At 31.6% G+C, this 23720-nt stretch overlaps 3 protein-coding genes across 4 annotated transcripts; 1 reads left to right on the plus strand and 2 right to left on the minus strand.

Annotated features, from left to right (window-relative positions):
• Nucleotides 1-6996: 6996 nt before the first annotated feature.
• LOC106436444 (agamous-like MADS-box protein AGL11) lies at nt 6997-11000 on the minus strand. Its single transcript, XM_013877411.3, has 9 exons — nt 10818-11000; nt 10601-10662; nt 8830-9017; nt 8077-8158; nt 7926-7987; nt 7742-7841; nt 7598-7639; nt 7489-7530; nt 6997-7372 (listed from the first exon to the last, which is right to left on the minus strand). Exons 3-9 carry the CDS (start codon nt 9009-9011, stop codon nt 7187-7189), a joined length of 696 nt encoding a protein of 231 aa, XP_013732865.2. The 5' UTR covers nt 9012-9017; nt 10601-10662; nt 10818-11000; the 3' UTR covers nt 6997-7186.
• Nucleotides 11001-16169: 5169 nt separating this feature from the next.
• LOC106436433 (11-beta-hydroxysteroid dehydrogenase-like 5) lies at nt 16170-18736 on the plus strand. Its single transcript, XM_013877396.3, has 6 exons — nt 16170-16490; nt 16958-17150; nt 17267-17352; nt 17420-17551; nt 17648-17812; nt 17897-18736. Exons 1-6 carry the CDS (start codon nt 16302-16304, stop codon nt 18515-18517), a joined length of 1386 nt encoding a protein of 461 aa, XP_013732850.2. The 5' UTR covers nt 16170-16301; the 3' UTR covers nt 18518-18736.
• On the minus strand, nt 18626-21270 carry LOC106436434 (protein ABHD11). Of its 2 annotated transcripts, none has more exons than XM_022716150.2 (13): nt 20893-21270; nt 20669-20803; nt 20555-20581; nt 20366-20456; nt 20185-20228; nt 20004-20102; nt 19873-19930; nt 19737-19789; nt 19555-19656; nt 19399-19464; nt 19204-19316; nt 18942-19105; nt 18626-18856 (listed from the first exon to the last, which is right to left on the minus strand). In XM_022716150.2, exons 1-13 carry the CDS (start codon nt 21016-21018, stop codon nt 18843-18845), a joined length of 1092 nt encoding a protein of 363 aa, XP_022571871.2. In that variant the 5' UTR covers nt 21019-21270; the 3' UTR covers nt 18626-18842. The 2 variants fall into 2 exon arrangements, with proteins under 2 accessions (XP_022571871.2, XP_013732852.2); XM_013877398.3 differs by having other exon boundaries at nt 18934-19105; nt 20893-21269.
• Nucleotides 21271-23720: the final 2450 nt, after the last annotated feature.

Raw genomic sequence — 23720 nt, forward strand, 5'->3', positions numbered from 1 at the left:
ATTTGGTTTGTGTTTTATTTTTCATTTGTAATGTGAACAGGGTTTAGAAAACAATAGTATTTTGGTCAACTTTGGATTCAATTTATTCATGTAAAAATACATATTTAATGACTACAAATATCCTAATAAAAATAAGAAAATTAACTTGGAATTTAGTCTAGGAAATTTATGACTTAAATTGTATATTTTTGTATATTTTGTTATATGTCCCTTAAATTTTGAAATGTATAATTTCTCATAACTATACCATTATTGGAAATGAAAATTTCAAAAATTAAATATCGTTTTATTTTTACTTCAACATTTGTTTAATTTGAAAGTTAAATTGTATATTTGTTTAAAGACTATAAATAAAAGTTAAAGCAAAAGTCATTTCCTAGCAAATTGACTGAGTCCAATAACGAAATATTATTTGTTTGTATGTTGATGACATGTTTATGTTTGTTTCTAACCTCAGAAAAGTAAAGCTTACAAAAATACACTATTGTCATCAAGTTTTGCATTAAAAGATATGAGGGAGGTGTATGTGATTCTTGAAATTTAAATAAATCTTTGCAAACCTTAATACTTTATATAAAAATTTGTGGGCTTTAGTAAATCATAACTTGAATAATAACAAGAAATCATAAACTAATTGTTAGAAAAAGAGAGTGTTCATTGTTCAAAGATCATTAAATATCTTTGAAGAAACACGTATATACAAGAGGATGCATGTAACACAAGATTTCAAATATAGTCAAAATGGTCTTGAACAAAAATAAAATCCTTGCGATTCAATCATTATCCTAGTGTATAATTAACGTCCGTTCGGAATACCAACCTAAATATATAATTAGTATTTGTAAATCGCATTTAAAATTAGTATTATTTCCCTCGCGAACTACGTGAATCCGTATCCTAGTATCTATAATGAAAACTCTATAAATAATGTTGGGACTAGGATAATTTATTAATTTATAGATTTATTAATTTAAAGAGTTATTAATTTAAAGAAAATTTTTATTTTTAGACTTATCTGTTAAAAATATATTTTATTTAAAAGAAGAAAAAAAATATTCTATTTCATAATATTATATATTAGCTAAAACTTTATAGATTTAAAACTTTATAGATTTAAATTTCATCTATTTTAGTTAAAAAAGAAGAAAAAGAAGGTAATTCGTATATTCTTAACATAAATTCTCAGGGGACTGAAGAGTAGGGGTCCAGAATTGAAAATCACATGGGCGAAAGTAGCATGGTGTGATGTTTGTAAGTTAAAATGCGAGAGTGGTTTGGGAATGAAGCCGCTTCAAGAAGTGAATATGTTAATGGTTTGAAGATTTTTTAGAGAATTCTCTCGACGTCTTCTCTTTGGGGACAAACAGTGTGACCGCTCCGGTCCAACTCCGTGTTCTCTGTATATTAATAGTTAAGGGGTCTAGAATTTTTTTTGTAAATCTATATTTTTATACAAAAAAAAAAATAAATAGAGAAGAGCCCAAAAACATTTGATATGTATATAATTTTATTTTCATCACGAATATACAGAATATTACTGATTAAATTTTAAAAATAGTTTTAAAATTATCTACACTATTATTTGAGAAGTGAATTTTCTTAGTTGTCATTTTCTCCATGATTTTAGGATAAATCATTAGTTTAATTAATATTATTATTTTAAATTTTATTTTAATATATGTATTTATCATGATATTTAAGATAATTAATAAACATTAACCTATTCTACTGATATAAATATAATATTATTTTAAATATATATATATATATATATATATATATATAATTATCATGATATCTAAAACATTTAATTAATAAATGAATATTAACAATTGATATTAACAATATCTACTGGTATTATTAATAATAATATGTCGTAAATATAAATTATATAATTATGTTAAATAAACATTGAAAAATATATATAGAAGCATAAAAACTAAGATTAAAACATTAAATAACACTAAAAATTTAACAAAAAAAATAAGTATAATATAAGAAAAATTAATATTATTAATACAAATTTGTTTTTAATTATATTTATAACTGAAAATATGTTTTAAGATAACAACACAATGTAAAAATTATCTTTTTGAAAAAAATATTATAAATAAAAATTCTTTTTTGATTATATAGTTGATTATATAGTTAATTGTATATAAAAATTTGGTTTAGAGCGGTTTAAAGCGGTTTAGTGCGATATGAGGGATTGTTGCAAAATGCCAACAACCGCTAATAACCACAAAAACTTTTGCATGTGGTAGTAGGAAAACCAGTCATGCCCTTAGTCTGAGGAAGAGCTGGGCTTTGCTTTATAGTGGTCCAATTCTTGTTATTATTAGCCCATGGTTTATTGCATAAAACGTTGGCCCAATATATTATTTGTGACATGGCAAGTGACTATGGAATAATATATTATGATTGGATGATTTTTAATTCTACATGGACACTCTGTCATTTAACCAATATAAACTTTTAGTCTTGTTAGATGCCCATAAGCCCATATTCTAGAAAGTTTAAAACCCTAAATTTATATTCCTATATATATATATATATGTATTGTAACCTATGGAATAAGAACAAGAACAACCAGTTCCTCCTACTTTTTGTTCACAACAGAAAATATAAAAATGAATAGTTTTTTCTTTGTTTTTCTGTTAATTATTGCCTTGTTTGCAGGATTGAGCGAAGCTGGATGTCCTAAACAAGTTTTAGCATTTCAAAACAGCCTTGCTTCTAGTCATGATACCCTCCTAGTCCATTGCAAATCTGGAGACGATGATCTAGGAGTGCAGCTCGTAAAATTCGGTGATCCTGTATACAGTATTAGATTTGGAGATAATGTATTTATTGGAACATATTGGGATTGTTTCATACAACATGGGCCTAATATGGAGTATTTTCTAAACTTTAGAGCATACACATCAGGACCTTCTCGTAGATGTGGTCAATTGCACACATGGATTGCCAAAGAAGATGGTATTTACTTTTCGGAAAATGGTAAGCCTGAGGAAAAAACATTTGACTGGACTAAAGTATAATAGTTCTTCGTCTAAATAAGTTGTACTTTTGCAATTTGATCAGTACATCAATAAATATTACTTTCATTTCCTACTTTCCATATTATCACAAAGACTGTTATTTTGTCTGAACAGAAAATTATAAATTATATTTGATAAAATTAACAAACACAAGGGCTGCAATGCAACTGGATTGTAGATTTTTGGAATGGAATGATGTAGAATGGTCTATTCCACTAATTCCATAAATTGTTTTACCATTTGACATGAATGGAATGAAATACTCATTCCATCAATTCCAAAAATAGATAGAAAAAATATAAAGAGAATCATTCCATAACAAATTTGGTCATGAATGAATAGAATGAATTTCATTCCATTTTTTGCTGTATTTCATTCCTACCATTCCATTTATTTTAAATTCCACAAATTTCATACTTGTTTACCAGTTACACCCAAGGTATTAATAAGTTTTAAGCAGTTTCAAATTGGGTCGGATATAGAATAAAAGACACCAAATTGTAGAAAATTGTAGAAAATCTTCTATAAACATACACCCCATTAATATATTAAACTGTATATATATAGTTTATATAGATAAAAACAAGTAAATAAAATTTAAAAGATTGTGTTATTGGTTTTTATTAAATTCATCTTTAATTTTCTCAACACTTGAAAACATTTTGATGATATTGTATCAAACTACTTCTTAAACACACATATAATATATGGTACATATATCATATACATCAAATAATATTAAATAAATAATTAAAAACTTAATGTATATATTTTAATCAATAGATTAACTTAAAAATAATTATTTTCTATAAAATATAGGTTTAAATATATATATATAGTAAAAGTATGTTGATTAATAATTTTATAAATTAGTAAGATGTCATAATTTATATAATTAATGTATAGAGTTTTACAGTACTAGAGTACAAGCTAATTTTGTGGATGAGTTCTTTAATATTTTTAAATTTAGTATATATAAATGAAAAAATAAGTTTTTTTGGTGTAAAAGCTAACTTTATTATCAAAATTTTAAAATTTTGACGAAAATTACATAAGACATTAGTAGAAGAAAAGACGAAAAGAAAAAAAAAACTAAACACATAAGAAAAAAGTAGAAACAACATTGGACCCAAGGGACAGTTAACTATTATAACACGAGCAACCAAGACGCTAGCAGAAGAAAGAGTTTGGCTGATAACATGTGCATTGCCAAATGAGTACTTAGAGTATGATTAACCCGGAGTTCTTAGGATGAGTTCTTAGCGGAAGTTAAAAAACTGTTTCTTAACTTCCGGTAAGAACCCCACTCTAAGAACTCCGGGTTAATCATGGTCTTATCTCTAATACTATTCTTTGAGATGATGGCTTGTTATCAACCAAAAAACTCATAACTTCTTAGGAAATTTACACGGTCAAGCGAGTTTAATACGACATTTATACCTTATACTATTAATTAGCGGTTTAGGATACTTAGGATCTGGACTCTGATACCATATTATGTTTCATGGGTTTCCAATTTAAATTCAATTGACGGTAAATGGAGTAGCACAAGTCTCTTATATATTACTTAAATCATTTACATATTTCCAACATGAGATCTTCTCTCCAACCCCCTCCATCAAGATAATGATACATATAACCATTAATTTCGCAGAATCCATCATGCCCTTTCGACATAGTGCTTTATTTTTCTAACAATTTCAAAGAAATTGATCCTTCCTTTGAACAATTCGTTAGATGCGGACCTGCATAGAACATTCCTTTTTTTATTTTTTATTTTTTTTATTTAAATAATGATTTATTATATATATATAAATAACAAGGGTATAAGAGTCTTTTGCCACTTAATGAAGAAGGTATTTTTTAAAATGTCTCATTAGTGGTAGTAAAAATGAAAAGTGGTACCATGAAAGTGGTAAACATGTAATTCCCCTAAAATAAATAGTTGTAAAAATCTTATTTTCTAAAGCTCATTTTTTAGCTGTATGAAATTTTAAAGTTACATCCCTTAAAGCTAAATAAAAAAAATCATACCGACTAAATTCTAAAGTAAATTATTTTCTACAGTTGCAGCTCAACTAATCACCCCCTAATTCTTTTGTAACAATAGAAAAATGCGGTTAAAACTAATATAAATCTAAAGTTTTAAAGATAAAAAGTGTAAATATTTTAGTTGTATAATTAAATTTTATCTTTAATGTTTAGTAATTATTTTTGTGGGGTTAAATTTAAGTTTTTAGTAGGGTCAATACAGATTTTACTTAAACAAAACAATTTTTTTTTTAAAGTAGCTGCCTACACCCTTGATGGTAGACATACTTCATTCTGGTACGAACAACCCTGATGGTAGACATTTTGGTTTTATACGATATAAAAATATGTTAACACATTCAAAAACTTCTAAACTTGCTGCACTAGATGCACAAGTGGTTTTTTTATAATAATTTTAACATTCGTTCAAGAAAACAAGAGAAGAAATAGAGAAAGATATGACTAGAATTCAAATAAGATCACGAGGCTGAGAGAGAGACTACTGAATTGAAAATAATACGAGAGGAAAATATTACTTTTTGGGTAAAATATTAAATATTAAATATTATATCAATTTCTATTTTTGAGGAGAATTAGAGCTTGATTGGTTTTCCCGCTATCACCCGCAAACGCAGCTTTTGCGATTGGTAGCGGTTGACAGCGTTTCGAAACAATCATACAAACCGCTACAAATCGCTTCAAACCGCTCCAAACCTCTTAAAATCAAAAGCTGGTTCCAGCTAGCGTTTGCGGTTGCGGGCGGTTGCGGGAGGATAATTTTTTTTTCTTTTTTTAAAAAAAAACCATATAAATACAAAAATAAAAATAAAAATAAAATTTTTAAAATGGAATTATAAAAATACTAAAATATATCTATTATATTTTAATTAATATTATAAAATTTTAAAATAAAAATATTTTCTATAATTTAAAAAATTTAAAACTATAACTTTGAAAATATAATTTACATATTTATTATAATATTATGATTTTTGATATTTTTATAATTATATAAAATGTAAATATTGTTAATTTATTATTTAACCGCTGCTGTATTTGGTAGTTAACCAGTCATAAGTATCCCGCAAACGCACCAATTTCTAACCGCAGAACCAGTCGTACAAATCTCTTAAAACCGCTAGAAACCGCAACCACCCGCATCCGCAAACGCCCGCAGCCGCAACCGCAACCGCTGCGTTTGAACCAGTCAGACCCTTAGTAGGGGGAAATAAACAACAACGAGACACCGAACAACTACGAACAACACAAACGAAGCAGGATCAACACAATGCAAGCGATTAACAAGATTAATAATTGGACAAGCTCAGAGCAACCAACCGGGAAAACCACCAGGAGAGACCTAGATGGACGGAGGTTGTACACGACGGTCGGAGTCGGAGAAGCCGTCCTCAAGCAATACGGATGACGTAAACCCATATCTGCTTTCAGCCTCCAAGATCTGAGAACCAGGACGTGACTCCCTCAACAGAAGAGAAACGGAGACGACCGTGGAGAGAAGATAGGCAGAGATGGAACGACGGACAGACAACGAGAAAAACGGCGAAGGTCCGGCGGCCGCACAAAGGTGGCGGCTGCCGGAAACAGAGAAGAAAAGCGAGAGGGTTAGAGAGAGGGAAAGTATTATGTTCCTTAGACCATCTCCAATGTATTTTGCTATTTTCACCTCTAAAATAGGGGAACTCTATAATAGAGGTGAGATATGCTCCAATGTATTCCCCTAAAATAGCAATCTCTAAAATATAGAGTAAAAAATAGAGGAATGCTATTTCTTCCTCTATAAATAGAGGAAAAAATAGAGATCTCTATTATAGAGGAAGAAATAGAGGTGGGTTGGAGCAATTTCACCTCTAAATGCTATTATAGAAGTGAAAATAGCAATGGGTTGGAGATGCTCTTAGTCACATGTATAGCTATGTTCTACAATTTCAGATAAATCATCAATCAGATACCAGACTATTACCTTCATTGTACTTTTTGAGTTATAATTATATTACCAAACATATTTTATGTAGAGATATATCTGAGCAGAGGATTTTCAGAACTCAAAGCATTATAATCCATTATTGCTGCAGCTCGGTTTTTTCGCCAAGATATTATCCAAGATGAGTTTTCTTGTCGGGATCAAAGTAAGAACATCCATGGCCAGCTCCAGATCCAGAACCAATAGTCATAATGTTATGAGCAAAGTAATTGCGAGAGGCTAAGGCCTCGATCGCAGTCATCTCCGTACCACTAACCATTTGATGATGGTGTTGTTGAAACCTCTCCACTTCTGCTATCTGTCATTACAAATATCAATTAGCTATATTAATGACTTTTATAAAGATAGATAGATGATTAATGGATGTAACTATGGAATTAACAAACACATTAATTCTTCTTTTTTTTTTCTTACCTTGGTTCGGAGATAGATACTCTCATTATCGAGCTTAATCTCCTGCAGAATATACCATAATCAAAGAATTTTCACAAGAAATATTGGGAAAAAGGTATGTGATACTTACCCTTTTATGCAGGTTCTCAATTTCAGCTAGAAGCAACTCATGCTATTCTTGCAAGAACACAAAGCAGACTTAGAATATGTATATATATATATATATATAAAGTGGTTTTAAATAAGAGACTATTAAAATGTTTTAGCTACGTACCTTCTTGGACCTGATCCTGGAGATGGCTTTCTCAAGGCGATTCTCAACCTGTTTTAGTTCCTTGACATTTAAGGCACTCAAAGAGTCTCCCATCAGATTCCTACAACATTATATATTAAAAAACGTGTTACAATCAATACATATAACGTAATAACTTATAAATATGCCTGAAAAAGCTGCTAACCTGTTGGAATTTTGAATCGTTTGGATCTGTTGTCTCAGCTTAGCAGATTCTTGTTGATAGTACTGTAGTTTGAGCACCATCAAAGTAAGAACATATACGTATCGACATAATGATGTTAAATAAGTGTAGGGAGATGGAGAGAAAGTAAAACCGCGGCATTGATTTCTTGGACAGAGTGAGTGTTGGCGTTATCAGACGAAGCTTTCTTGTACCTCTCAATGGTGGCTCTTATGCTGTCACGAAAATAACCATCCAATTCATTTTGTAACTTTCTAAACAAACTGCAGAGCATAAGAATATTTATGCATATATTCACTGCGGTGTTCTAAATTAACAATATATAGAGACAACAAATATCAACAGTGTTATAAAATCTGAACAACGTAGAACAATAATATAAGCTTTGTTGTATTCAGATATTTAAGTTGAATTACAATTATAAATGAAAGGACGTAAAAGTGAAGCTGAAACTTTCATGTAAAAAGAAAAAAACTAAATGGTTTTGTATACATATAGTGGAAGGGACTTTAATATTAAAAAGGAAATCGAATAGCTAAGATTAAAAGCCAAAAGAGGAAGGAAAAGACATAGAAGAAATAAATCTGATCTGCTTAAGATGAAAGATGAAAGAAGAGTACAAACTACAACACATCTCTCGCTGCACAATTAAGTTCCAAGAAAAAGTTTAAAATGATTTGTTGACCAAAACTGCAACTTCAGGCTAGCTAGTCATATTCGTTTCCTGTGGGTACACTGATGCAATCAATACAGATGCAAATTCTGATTTTTTGATAACATTATGCAAAATCTAATGCACCCAAAAAAAATCTAATATAATGCGCCCTTATGCAGTTATGCTTGTAATTAACTATTTCACATTTATATACACAAAAAGATGGCTTACTTGTTATTCCCGTACTCATAGAGACGGCCACGAGTTGAGAAGACTATGAGGGCAACCTCTGCATCGCAGAGGACTGCAAGCTCATAAGCTTTCTTCAGAAGTCCATTTCTTCTTTTGCAGAATGTTACTTGTCGATTTGTGGAGTTCTCGATCCTCTTGATCTCTATTTTTCCTCTTCCCATCCTTCACTTTAAACACCAAACATTGATTATAAATATATGACTGTGTAAAGACATCATGAATTGACCAATTCAGACTTTATTTATAACGTAAAACTGTTTAACAAATGCACAATTGATTAATATACGTCAAAATATAATACTAATATATACCAGAAAATGTAACATTGTAGTGTACCTAAACAAAACCTTAAAGTTAGGGTTTGAGTTGATGTATTTTAATACTTACCAGACTCAGTTTTATGGGTAGTAAAAAAGAGTTGTTTATATTCAACTTTCTTGGGAAAATAAATTAAGGATGTTCTTGATTGATTTCAAGAACAGACAAGAATCAATTGGATTTGAAAATAGCTGAAACTAGAGTCTTTGAAATTTGTTCAGATATTTTCACTAATATTTATAAGACCATTATCATGAAAGATGATCATATGTATTACATGTATTTCTTGTTAGATTTGTTTCTATAGATCTCACGTATTAATATATATATATATATATATATATGTTTATAGAGTAAAAACCATAAAATTAATTTTCCATCAGAAGTTTATCCACACAAAAAAGCTTCTCATCACGAATTAAATAGTAAAAAGGAAAACATTTCGTCACGAATTATTAAGAAAAGATATACGGAGAAGTCAGACGACTTTAGTTACATGAATTTTTGGACCGCAGATAAAATTTATTTTGCTCCATCCCTTGTACTATCTTTTTTTTGGAGCAACCCCTTGTACTATCTATCGATATCACCCTCTCTCTCTCTCTCTCCAATAAACATCTGAAGGGCTTAACGGGATCCAAAGGCAAACGAACATACGTAATTTGATTTTAGATCCGGAATATTTACATACTTACAAAAGTGTGTTATAAAATCTTTGATCTACAATCTAGTGTATGAAAAATTAATTATTTTGTTTGTTTTAAACATAACTTTTTGAGAATTAAAGAATTAACCTATAAAATAAAAGTAGAAATATGGAAAGAAAAAGAAATCAAACTGATATTGAAGAAGAATTGAGAAGGCGCTGATGCACATGAAATTGAAGTTGGTACAAAAGTTAACATTATTGACAGGAAAAAATAGAAACATTAGAGAGGGAGGGAGAGAGAGATGTGAATTAGTTTCAAGAAGTGGATGAAGCAAAAATCAGCGGATTTGAAAGATTTTCAAGCCAAAACAGTTAACTTTAGCTGACAAGAAAGTAAACAGAATCTTGCAGAGATCTACATGCGAGAAACTTAAAATAAACATAATCTTATTCTGATGACTGAAATAAATCTTATGATCCCTCTTTTTATTCTCATGTTCTTCTTGGGACAATATCAAACAGAAGAAGAGAAAAAAATATTTATTTTCTTTTTCTTTTCATAATTTTGATAATTAAGTTTGTGAAGAGACATGCAAAGGCAAGAGAAAGACCCATGATGAAAGATTTATTATAAACTTAGAATCTGCAATATATAGACAGAATATACATGTGCATAAATATAGAGTTATTTGAATGAAGAGATATGAACAGAGATGGGAACTTGATTAGATCAAGAAGTGTTTCCTTTTATGAGAAGAAGTAGTAAAGACATGACAGACAGACCTGAGAATTGCTTCACCTCAACTCAATTCAGCTTTCGGAAACTCTTAGTCTTCTCTCTCTACCTTATAAGAAAAATGAATACAAGACAATAAAACCAGAAGAAAATTTTTGAGTTGTATAGAATCCAAAAAAAAACCCAAATTTGTTTTCTTTTCCAAAACCCTAAGCTGCACACTGAGTATATGGTTATTCGTAGACGTTTCTTTTCTTTGCTCACCTTCCAACGTCCAGAGAGAGAGAGAACGGGACTGCGGTTGCGTTTGCAGTTTCCAATGTGATTTCTATTAAAAGAAAGAAATACTGTTATGTAAAAGGAATGTCAAGTTTTGGCCAGCTAATTGTCACCTTGAAAATGGTTCGAAATAAAAACCTAAATAATGTATTATGAAAGTTAATGAACAAAAAAAAGTTATTTATCCTGACGTGTTAGGGAACCACTTGTTTTACTAATACAAAGTACAGACTTTTAATTAGTCTATTGCATTGACGTGTGAGAGTTTCGAGACGGATTATCTGATCGCGATGATAAAGGAGATTTATGATTGGCCACGTTTTGCAACATTATTGGAGACGATAAAGATAGTTGATATGTTTTCCAGATTTTCAAGATCTCTCACGTCATAAGAACACAAAATGGAATTTCAGGTTTTTTTAGCTAAAACTATGAGATCGTTTCATAGAAAGCTTTTTTTTTTTTTTTTTTTGCTAAGAATGCTAATATCATATTAATGATGTTCAGATTTACAAAAAGTTAATCTAAGTGCTACTCTACCTTGGCAAAAAGAAAGGAAAAACAAGATAGAGCAATGTTTATGAACCTAACAAATTAGATAATCCAACTTGACAACAGAGAAAGAAATTTCTTCCTATCCCTCCTTGCCATAATTATAATCTTCACTTCTCTGTATATCCCACGCGCAATCACCGTTGGAGCGATAATGCAGCTGTTGTGATATACATTGTTTCTCTGTTTCCAAAGATTGTAGATTGTTGACTGTACTGCTATCTTCTTTAAAACAATGGGGCTCAAATTCGACTAATAGAATAGCTATTTGTCATTCGAAAGCTTTGTTATATTGGTTTCTCTATTCCGTTGCAGTCACGTAAACCACCTCAAATTCGACTAATAGAATAGCTATTTGTCATTAAAAAAATTAATCTATTGCATTAACTTTCATTTGCGAAATTTCTAATTTTGAGAGAGAGAGAGAGAGAGAGAGAGAGAGTATTTATTTAATTTTAAGTGGATTGATTTTAGGGCTTTCAATAATATATAACCAAAATTAGTATTACAAACAAAAAAATATAAATATTAAGGAATTTATTGTAAAATTGGGAGAAGTATAAATAGCTACTTGCCTTTCAAATTACATGTGGCAAGCAAACTGTCTAAATATATAAATGACATTTTTAAATTATTTTTAAATCACTGCAACCTTTTATTTTATTTTTATATTGGCATTTTCTGTCTCGATGATTTATTGTTCACAACAATGGTGAGACTCAATTTATATGAAGAAAGAAAAACAATAAATTGTTTCCCACTTTCATCCATTTATATTTTATTCATATATAATATTACACATAATAAAAACGACTACCATGGGAAACGAAGACCCTATCATAAATCCACTGAAAAAAATAAATTTCACTATACCACCACTCATTTGGTTATCAATGTTGTAGTCATATGTGAATATGTTATTTTTTACGTTACATACCTTTTTGTATACTTGTATCAAAAGATAAACCCTTCTTCGATACACAGTTTCCACGTAAATGTACGCATGTAACACTTATTCAAAAAAGCGGAACATACCCAGAATAATGAAAAGTTGAGATATTTGTTGAGATAGCCATACATGTATCATGTAAACATTTGATCATATACATAACTAATTTGTTAGCAACGTATACTATCAAGATTTAAAGATTCTTCTGGTGGAAAATTAAAGAGAAAGGTGAAATTGCAGAGCTTAATTTAGGGTTTGAAAGTGACACGCAAATTGTATTATTGCAGGGGAGAGAGAGAGAGACTAGACGTTGACGTTGTTGATGCATCCCCTCAATTATTTGCCCTAGTTTCCATTTTCTCTCTCACCTTAAGTAGATTTACCTTTTAATGGTTTGGAAAAAGTTGTCTAGGAAGTAATTTTGGATTCAAGACAGCCTATTTATTTATCTTATCAAAATATACGTTTTTTTTTCGAACACTTCTTATCAAAATATACGTACAAATATAAATTCATCCTAAAAATAAAAAGGGAAAACTGTTTTTTTAGAGCAAAAAAATGGTAACTATGTCCCTTTAGAGTAATCTATATTTTGTGTCATATTTTCCTATAACACCCTTTAATATTTTTGAAAATAAATTTAATAAATAGTTTTACAAACAAAAAAAAATTGGAAAATAGTAACTTTTGATAAAATACCTATATGAACTTAGTGATATTTTTTCCAGTTATAAAAAAGTTAAAATTATAAATTTCATATTATGTTCTAAATAAAGTGGAAATGACATTCTACGAAGTAGAAAACGAAATCTACTTTTTTCATTGAATCTACAATGTTTAGAATACGTGATCTACGTAAATAGGAGTATTCTAAAAATATTTAGAATACACATTCCGCGCTTAACCTATCGTTCTAAAATTTTTAGAAATCAAAATCTACACATTAATATAAATCTAAAACACGTAAAAACCGACTTCTACAGATTTACTATAAATCTAAAACATGTAGAAATCAAAATCTAAACATTACTATAATTCTAAAAAACTGTAGAAACCGATTTCTACATATTAGTTGTATTCTACGGATAAGAAATCAGTTCCTAAAAATATGGAAACAAAATATTTGGGAATATTCACTTTTATATTTTGAAAAAAAAAACAATTTTAAAAAAAAAAAAAAAAAAACGAAAAAGGAACAAAAAAATAAAAAAAAACGAAAAAGAAATAAAAAATTACAATTTTAAGGGCATTACTGCCATTTTGAAAAAAATAGTCTAATGGGACATAAAGTAGTATAGATTAGTATAAATGGACATAGTTACCATTTTTTTGCTCTAAAAAAACAATTTTCCCAAATAAAAACTACTACTTATTTACCAACTAATACCACTGAAATGATTAATAAACTTACCTTGAAGCATTTACTGTATTTTCCTAATATAATAAATCATTCCCTAAATCAATAGTAAACTAAAAACTCGGATGACATCAATTCATTAAACGAGTAAATAATATACACGAAATCAATTACATAGAAAACATATTTAATTGCTCTCACACGTGATAGTCATTACTCACTTTTCATCACTCCTCACATTCATGGTAATCAATAGTATTCTTAACTTTAAGTTGCTAAGTCTTTAACTTTAATTCTCACTGCGCGCTTTCACAGCACGGAATTATTTTTGTTAATAAAATTATTAACATGTTTGTTAGTTCATAATATAAATAAAAATCTATTTGTTTGACCCGTTTTTACTTGATAAATATTTTGTATATTCGATGAAATAAACCAAAAAACAAAAATTGTAAAAAAATAATATATTTATTAATCATAGGTTTGTTTAAAAAGTTAACTTTATTTTAAGTTTTGAAATATTAATTTAAATATAATTAGAAATTTTAATTAGGATTTCTGTGAAATGTTAGTTTTGTAAGCGCATATATGTAGAAAATTTATGTAACATCTATTTAGAAAAGAATTACATTTAATTTCAAAATATATCAGATAATACTTTTTCTAGTATAACCACCAACAGTTAAAGTATTAAATGCTTAAATTAAAAAAAAATATAGATTAAATAGAAATTAGAATTATTATCATTTAAAAATATGGAAAGATTAATTACCATAAATATATGAAATATTCAGTTTTCTATTTTAAATAAATAATATTAATATCATAATTAATTGCAATGACATACCATTGTAAATAAATTGAAAATCAATGGCAGAATCCTACTAGAGATTCTGATTTAATAGTATAGACTAGGTTAGGATCCGGGCTATATGCAAGAAAAAAATTTGATATACAATTTTTTTTACTTATATTATTATTTATTTTGCATTTTACATATTATAAAAAAATAAAAATATATATTGAACCATTGAGAAGCAAGTAACTATTATATATATAATTAAATTGGCACAAATACATAAATCAAAATAAAAAAAATTATTAACAATAATTTTATGATAAATAAATCAAAATAATCATATTTACCTATATATTTTATATGGTATATAATTTCCCACTTTTTTATAAAAAAATATTGTCGAATTTTTTTTTTTTGAAATTTTTTTTTTGCAATTATTTTTTGCAAAATTATATTTTCAAAATTTCTTTTTAAAAGTCGAAAATTATTTTTCAAACTATTTTTGTAAAATTTTTTTTTTAAATAGTTATTTATATATTTATTAGAATCTTTAGAAGTGATACTATGAACGTAATATTTTTGACAATTTTCCAAAAAATAATATAAAACAAACTATACCATGTAATCTAATTATTCGAACTATGCCATGTTATCATTGTGACCATACATACTTTCTCACATGGTTTCAAATATATCATGAATATTTTATTGAACAAAATCTCATAACTCTATAAAATATCTTATAAATTTAGTAAATGATTAGATTAGAATGTGTTTATTTGTTTTAATTTAATTAAAATATATTAAATTATATTCAAGATTTCAGAATAAGAGATGTATCTAACTGATATTGACGTATTTGTATTTTGGTTATAATCAAAACTTTTTAAAACATATACTTTCTTATTTTCTAAGTATTATATGTAAGAAAATGTAATCATATGCAATTAACATTTTCGACAAAAACTTGTTGGAGGAAAATAAGATATCATATTTATATAGCATATTTATTTATTTTTGTAACATGAATTCTCGTGTGATTTCGCATCGATTCTATGTTTAGTAAATATAATAAGATATATTTTTTTGTCGTCAAATATAATAAGATACAATATCAAAAAAGTTATTTTGCTGTTTTACAAAAAAAAAAAAGTTATTTTGCTACGATGTATATATATTTCACGTAAGATATGAATTCTTAAAGAAATGCGTTCAACGTTGTAGTGGGCAGGGCCGTGCTTGACCACAAGCTGGTCAAATATGTGCTTGGAGCCAAAAATATTTATAAACAATTTAAGGGCCAATTAGTCAAGAATCATTATTAGTTCAGTGGTTTATTATGCTTAGTCAATGGTCAAGGTCATGTATTCGAACCACCATAATATCATTTTTGGGGCCAAATTGTTTTTCTTGCTTCTAACCTCTAAAAAGTCAGGCACGGCCGCACGGCCCTGGTAGTGGGTTCAAGTAACCAATATCACATCTCTATTTGTAACTGAAGCTGTGTGCCACATGCCAAACCGTATCAAACCGGAACTGGAGCATTCTCAAACTTTATCCTTCGATAAAACTCAAAGAGGTCTAAGATACAAGCACGTGGCCTTGTACATCATTCTGCATGCAGCCATGTTGTTCATCATCCGTCACTATACGTCAAAACCTGCCTCAAAAATTAATTTTTTTCCCTAATACTAAAAATAAAGAAGAATACATTTTCCCTATTTCAACTTAGTTGCTCGTGTCTATCTTTTCTCCTTCGTTTTTGATAGCCTAGTCCTAAAAAAACTCTGATTGTGTCCCAGGTAAAGAGAAATGGTGGATCTATTGAACTCGGTGATGAATCTGGTGGCTCCGCCGGCCACGATGGTGGTGATGGCCTTCTCATGGCCATTACTGTGTTTCATTAGCTTCTCCGAGCGGCTTTATAACTCTTATTTTGTGACCGAAGACATGGAGGATAAAGTCGTCGTCATCACAGGAGCTTCCTCCGCCATCGGAGAGGTATTAAACTAAGAATTAACAATGCGGTTTACTCCTTCAACATCATTTTCTATAAATCATATATATTCTCTGCCTCTCCATATTAATTTTCACAATATGTTATTGTATTTCTAGCTATAAAATGTCACTAATTATTGAATATTAAATTGTGCCGAAATATATCAAGTTTTCAAATGTTCTATAAAGTGGGTTTTAAGGATGTATGAATTCATTTTGTTTCCTTTAGAAGCACTTTTCTAGAGGTTCTAATTGAATATTAGAATCATAAATATGTATTTATATACAACTATCAAATCCAAATATTGCGTTTCCGACAAGCAAACCACCTTAATTTGCGACGATGTTTAAATACACAAGAACAAAAAAAGAACTAAAATACGAGGTGGTTGAGTTAGTTAATTTAATTTCAGTTACGCTAATTAAAAGAAATTTAATCTTGCATGGATGCTGGTGATCTTGTTACGCAGCAAATAGCATACGAATATGCAAAGAGGGGAGCAAACTTAGTGTTGGTGGCCAGGAGAGAGCAGAGACTGAGAGTTGTGAGCAACAACGCCAGACAGATTGGAGCCAACCATGTCATCATCATCGCTGCTGATGTCGTCAAAGAAGATGATTGCCGCCGTTTCATCACTCAAGCCGTCAACTATTACGGTCGCGGTACACAATCAGTATTTCATAGCTTTGATAAATAGGACTGGTCGAGCAGTAATTTTGTTTTGAGAGCTAATTGAGCAGTTTAACCAAAAATGTTGTTTTACCTGTATTCCACACAGTGGATCACTTAGTGAATTCAGCGAGTCTTGGACACACTTTTTACTTCGACGAAGTGAGCGACACGACCGTCTTTCCCCATTTGCTGGTATGCTCTCTTGATATTGTATATCTTCCGGTTTTGTATACGAAACATTGATGAGATTGTTGAGCAGGACATAAACTTCTGGGGGAATGTCTATCCGACGTATGTAGCGTTGCCACACCTTCAAAAGACCAATGGCCGGATCGTTGTGAACGCTTCGGTCGAGAATTGGCTGCCTCTACCGCGGATGAGTCTTTATTCCGTTAGTACTTGTGCTATAAACGTTTACTGATCTTTATAGTTTGATTTTTTTTAATTCCCTATGATACAAATATAAATACTAACTATTATTGTGAAGGCTGCAAAAGCGGCACTAGTGAACTTCTACGAGACGTTGAGATTCGAGCTAAATGGAGATGTCGGAATAACTATCGCGACTCACGGATGGATAGGGAGTGAGATGAGTAGAGGAAAGTTCATGCTAGAAGAAGGTGCTGAGATGCAATGGAAGGAAGAAAGAGAAGTAAAACTTCTTCTTTTTTTTTCAACCACACTTGCGAGTGAATGAACCTAAGCTCCCAAAGACTTATTTACAGTTTATCTACAGGTATCTGCAAATGGTGGACCTCTAGAGGATTTTGCAAAGATGATTGTGGCAGGAGCTTGCAGGGGAGACGCATACGTGAAGTTCCCAAACTGGTACGACGTGTTTCTCCTCTACAGAGTCTTCACGCCGAATGTGCTGAGATGGACATTCAAGCTGTTGCTCTCTAGTGAGGGTTCACGTCAAAGCTCCCTTGTTGGTGTCGGGCAAGGTATGCCTGTGGAGGAATCCTCTTCACAAATGAAACTTATGCTTGAAGGAGGCTCACCTCGGGTGTCTGCGAGCCCACCTCACTACACTGCTAGCCCAACTCGGGTGTCTGCGAGCCCACCTCACTACACTGCTAGCCCACCTCGGTATACTCCAAGTCCAAGCCCCCCTCATCATACCTCAAGCCCACAACGGTATACCCCCAGCCCAAGCCCGCCACATTATACCTCAAGCCGCCAGCGGTATACCCCAAGCCCAAGCCCGCCTCGGTATACCGAAAGCCCTCCTCTGTATACTGAAAGTCCTCCTCACTATACCACAAGCCCAAATTGGTATGCCGAAAGCCCTCCTCGATACACCCCAAGCCCAAGCCCACCTCGGTTTTCACGGTTCAATATCCAGGAGTTACCATAAGGAAGTGAATGGAGTAAGATAAGGATGGTTTGGCGTGTAGAGTGAGCTTGAACTTTCTCCAAAATTTAGGAAGTCCATAGATAAAAATGCAGTGTAAAGGACAAAGAATCAAGAATAATGCAGCTGTATGTTGTTACTTGTTGGTTATGTTACCCAAAACATTACACGAACACAATGTAATATATATGAAATTGTATCTGTCAGATGCGATTTAGACTCATCTTCTTCACAAGTATATATATAATATATGACATGGAAAATGCTAAACCTCTAGGGTCTGAGAACCTGGAAAGAAGATGACAAGATCCTGAAGAGACCATCCGGGTTATCCGTGTGAACCTGAAAGATTACACAACCCAAATGCAATAAGATGATAGAAAGAGAAGAAGAAGCAAAGGTATAGTTAGTTAATTTACCCAGTGACCTGCATCTTCCAGGACATGCATTTCTACTCCGCCGCCTTCTTCAGAGGCGAGCTCTTCAGCGGCGTGGATCCGTTGAAGGTCTTCTAGGGCCCAACGGTGCAAGCTTCTTTCGGCTTTCAGAAAATTCACATGCACTCCTCTTGGAAGGTTCTCAACAAAGTTCCTTTCATTTTGTAAAATTAATATAGCAAGAAGCTTGAGTATAGTAACTAGTTGTAGTAGCTTCACTAAACACAGGGAGGTTAGTAAAGATTAGATTACCATAGATTTGTGTCTTCGTAGGACTGGTAAAGTTCGGCGATCCCATCCAGGTCAAATGCCCATGAGAAGCTAGAAGACGATGGCCCGGTAGATCTGAGATTGGTAACCACCCACTGCACAAGAAGACACCAAGGTTGTTGCAATATCCGACAAGAGCTGATACAATCTACCGAGTAAATGGATAACTAACTATACCTGTGCAACATCATTGGAAAACCCTTCTTCCATAAGAGCGTTATAGACCTCGTTCTTGGACGAGACCTTTAAACAAAGACAAGAGATGTTCGTGAACATAACTATGAAGGGCATGAGTCTGAGTAGCCGAAAAGATAGATGGAATCTGTAAGTTACCACTTTAGGCAATTGACGTAGAAATGAAATGAGCTCTCGTGGATGATCCTCTCCATCTCCTCCTGCACGAACTTTACCAGGAGTAGCATCCAATACCCAAGCCTGCAATGGTTACAGTTCAGCGCGACTAATGTTTGTCCTACCAACGGTTATTGAGACACAGACATGGAGAAAACGCTTACTCGGACTGGTCGTGGAAGAGGCTTGGCTGCTTGCTCCACCATGCTTAAAACAACTACACATGTCATAGAAAAGACTCGTCACCAATGTGGATAAACTAATCTGGATGAAGCAGTTTCATAAAGATGGTAAAGTAACCTTTCCCCCCAAAGCTATGGCCAACAAGGACCCGCGGTGTTAACCTCAATTGACCAACCTAACAATGACGGAAAACATCAGAGAGAAGTTATCTTTCCATGAATAAAACGTGGTCTGAGAAAGAAACTTACAAGTTTTAGAACATCAGAAGCAGTAGAAGCAACAGAGTGTGGACCTCTCTTCTTGAGAGAAGCTGAATCCCCATGGCAACGCAAGTCTACCAAAAGAAACTGCGAAGATTGAATAAAAGAGGAGCAGATTAGTTACTACAAGCAGCACATAAGTGGTAAGTGCATATGGTCAAAGAGTTACCTGCCAAGTTGGGAACTCATGAGCCAATCTTCGAGCAAAAGTGCCTAGAGTAGCAGCAGGACCCAAACAAAAACAAAACAAAAGGTTCTGTTAATAGGTGACTGATTAAACCAATCTGATTATCTCTTTACACATGAAGATATTCAAGAATGACTTTTACTAGCAATCCAACGATACTGACCCCAGTTTTTGCCGCTGCCTAAGATTCCGTGTAGGAGAACTGCGGTAGGTGTGTCTGGAACAGACTTGTCCTCCTTCCATCTCCATTTCACCTGCGTATGCATCATAATATATCAGTCCACACACAGAGGATCTCTCAGCTTCTATTGGCTGGAGCTTAAACATTAGGATAATACTCTCAATAACTTACAAGATCCCCTTGAACAAGATCGTACGCCTGAAAACAAACGGCAGAAATCAACATTACACACTCCAAAATGAGTCAAAAGTATCAAACTTATTGTTAAAAGAACAAAGCACGTACCAGGATCCGAGGAGGATGTGCAACATTTTGACCCGTTGATTGTCGTTCGTCGACTAATGCCATAGGTACAGTTGAACTCCATGCTTTGCGGTTTTCATGTACCAATGTTAAACGATGACTACTTAATATGTCACTCTTGAAGCAGACCAAAAAGGAAACAAAGTAGAGAGTTAAAGTTAAGGACTTTAGCTGATTAATGCCAAAGAGAATTTAACAAACCAGACCTGAGAGTTTGTCCCAATTCTGATGAAGTTAGGAGGATTCAAAGCTGGTAAAGAAGATGTCTTCGATGGAAAACTAGTTCCACATCCTCTGCTAGAGCTTGCCGTGGAGCATGAGACCGTCGACATTAAGACAGATCAATCTTTTGTTCGATGAAGGATGAAGAAGTTAAGAGGCGGAGAAACCGAAGAAGGCAATGTGCTGTTTTTCTCCTCCTCTTGATCTCTCCGTCGCCGTACGTCGCGTTTACTGGAGAATCAATCTCTCAGGTTTTAGGGGGACAGAGACAGATTTGCCCCTTTCGACGATCCACTTGGCGTGTTCGGTTTTAGCCTCCCACCAAACTAACAGCTCACGTTTCTGTCTTTTCCTTTCTCAAAAAACCCAAACGCGTTTCTTGTTAAAATGAGCTTAGAACTTAGATGCAACCTGTTACCTTTAATTAAGGTGTTAATCCCAAAAATCGATCCAAATTAGTAAAAAAAAAAGTTCATTAGATATCACTAAAAAAGTAAAAACTAAAATTTTCTTTAAATTATTTTAAATTCTATAAAACATACACAGAAGTGAAATCAGGTCTTGAGATTTTGGGGTTCCTATTCGAACTAAAAATATTTACTAACTTTGTTTAAGAAATATATTTACTAAATATTTATATGTTTGCAAATTTTACAAATTAATCTTTTTATTAAAACTCATACTTTTATAGTATTAAATTTGAATCATACAAATTTACACAATATTTTGCAAGCATTGTTAGTCTTTTTAATTTACATTTAATATTTTATGTTATTATACTCATTTCATTTCCTAAAAGTCTTATTTTGACATTTTTTACACAAATTATGATTGACATGAATTTATGTACTTATGAATTACATCTATTTAACCATTAATATTTGAGATAAATACAATTATTTATAAGATCAATGCAGTTTGTAATTAATATTAAGATAAAGATAAATACAATATGTATTTGAAATTTTAAAATAACATTTTTATGTAACAAAAAATGTTAAAAATGACACTTAAAAAAAACAGTGGCACTTGTAAAATAGGAAACCCCACTCAAATGTTTCAAATAATTATGTACAGGTCCGACTCTCCCGAAGTGGAAACTTCTAATAGTTTGATTTATGATTTATTAATGTTTTTATATTTAGAAGTTTAGGGTTCAGATTCAAAAAATGGTATTTAATAATCATAATGCAAGTTAACGGAAAAAAATACATAGAGAACCGCCCAAAATCACTACATATTTTACCAAATTACATTGAAAGAAAGATGACTTGCAAGAAGTCATTTGGATAACCTTGTGATTGAGGACAATCAAAGTCGGGTGTTAATGAATTGCTTGTGATGAAGAAACGGAAATTTTGAAGCAAATAATGCATTGTAGAGTTTGCGGTGCAGCCAATCACAATTTTGGGTTTCACAAAAAGGTATATTTGTTTTTATGATTCGTCGGTTTTATTTCATTTTTTATATTATTCTCTGTTTATTACTACTCATCAAGGTGAAACATCACAAGGTAAACCTTCCTGAGCTTCCTCATTCAAAGGTTATAGAAGACAACTAAAAGTAAGAGAGAAATTGGTGTTTTGTGTTTGTGTATTTCTCCCTTTTAGTAGGTGTTTCAGTATTAACAATATCATTCTCTTGTCTTTTAAAACATATTAGTGTTCTGTTCCCTGCTACGTACGAGCACAAAAATTAATATGCATGTCTTATGAAACTTGATTATGTATAACTAGATTGGTTGCAGGTCCAATGAGGTAAGTAACTGATGTCTGATGAGATCCTCAACAAAATATCCTTCCTGATATATTGTGTTGTTATCTGATCCAGCAAAATGAGTTGGATTATCTAGTCTAGTATTGTGTCAGAATAATTCACTCGCTTGTAGAACATAGTTTTGACTATCTCACACCATCGTGCACCAGCTTTGAAATGAGTCACTCTGATTTTGTGTTCTGTCACATCTTTCTTGCGTCAGTGGTTAAAACAAACAAATTTGGTTCACGATCTATATACCTCGTATATTGTATAGCATCAAAATTCATTTCAGCTGTTGCAGAGAAATATGATGAAAAAATGAAAAGGTGTAAGCAATGGTAACTGAAATGACTTGGCTGGAAGAAGCCTGTTAATATAACATTGAACAAACTGTAAACTATAGAAAAAAACAAGATCAATGCTTGTAAGGAATACAAATTAAAGGTAGTTTGCGAAATTTGAATCGTAGTATAGAAAAAAACGAATGATGAAACCGTAAATTTTGAGAATCAAATACCTTATAGGAAAACTTTTTTCGCTATTGGTACCTACAAAAAGAGTTTTTTAGGTTCATCCCTAACATAATATCCAATAAAAATTTGTTAAAATTTAATTTGGTAAAATATGTAGTGAATTGGAGTGACTGTAGGGAATACTAAAACTTTACATCGCTCCAATTCACAAAGAGCAACATATCATGATTGTTTCTCTGAAGGTGTGAACCCACATGGTCTAGACTCAGACTCGTTTAGATTCCACTCTAATGCTTACTACTTGTAAGGGTTAGACCAACATCGCCAGTGGGCCTGCAGATGGAACACGCCCATCCTCCTGACATCTAACAAGAATAGTCATTTAGCATTTAGCAAAATTTTCAATCCATTCATCTATAACTTGATTGAACTGCCTTGGCTCATTTGATGTTTAGGCCTAAGAGATATATCCCTCCTCAATCAATAACAAAGCCCATTTTTAATTAAAAAAAGGCGAATTATTTAAAGAATAAAATACTTAAAAGGAATAAACTAGTCAACCGTCTCAAAACTGAGCACTA

The sequence above is a fragment of the Brassica napus genome, chromosome A3, assembly GCF_020379485.1.
Source record: "Brassica napus cultivar Da-Ae chromosome A3, Da-Ae, whole genome shotgun sequence".
Taxonomy (NCBI): domain Eukaryota; kingdom Viridiplantae; phylum Streptophyta; class Magnoliopsida; order Brassicales; family Brassicaceae; genus Brassica; species Brassica napus.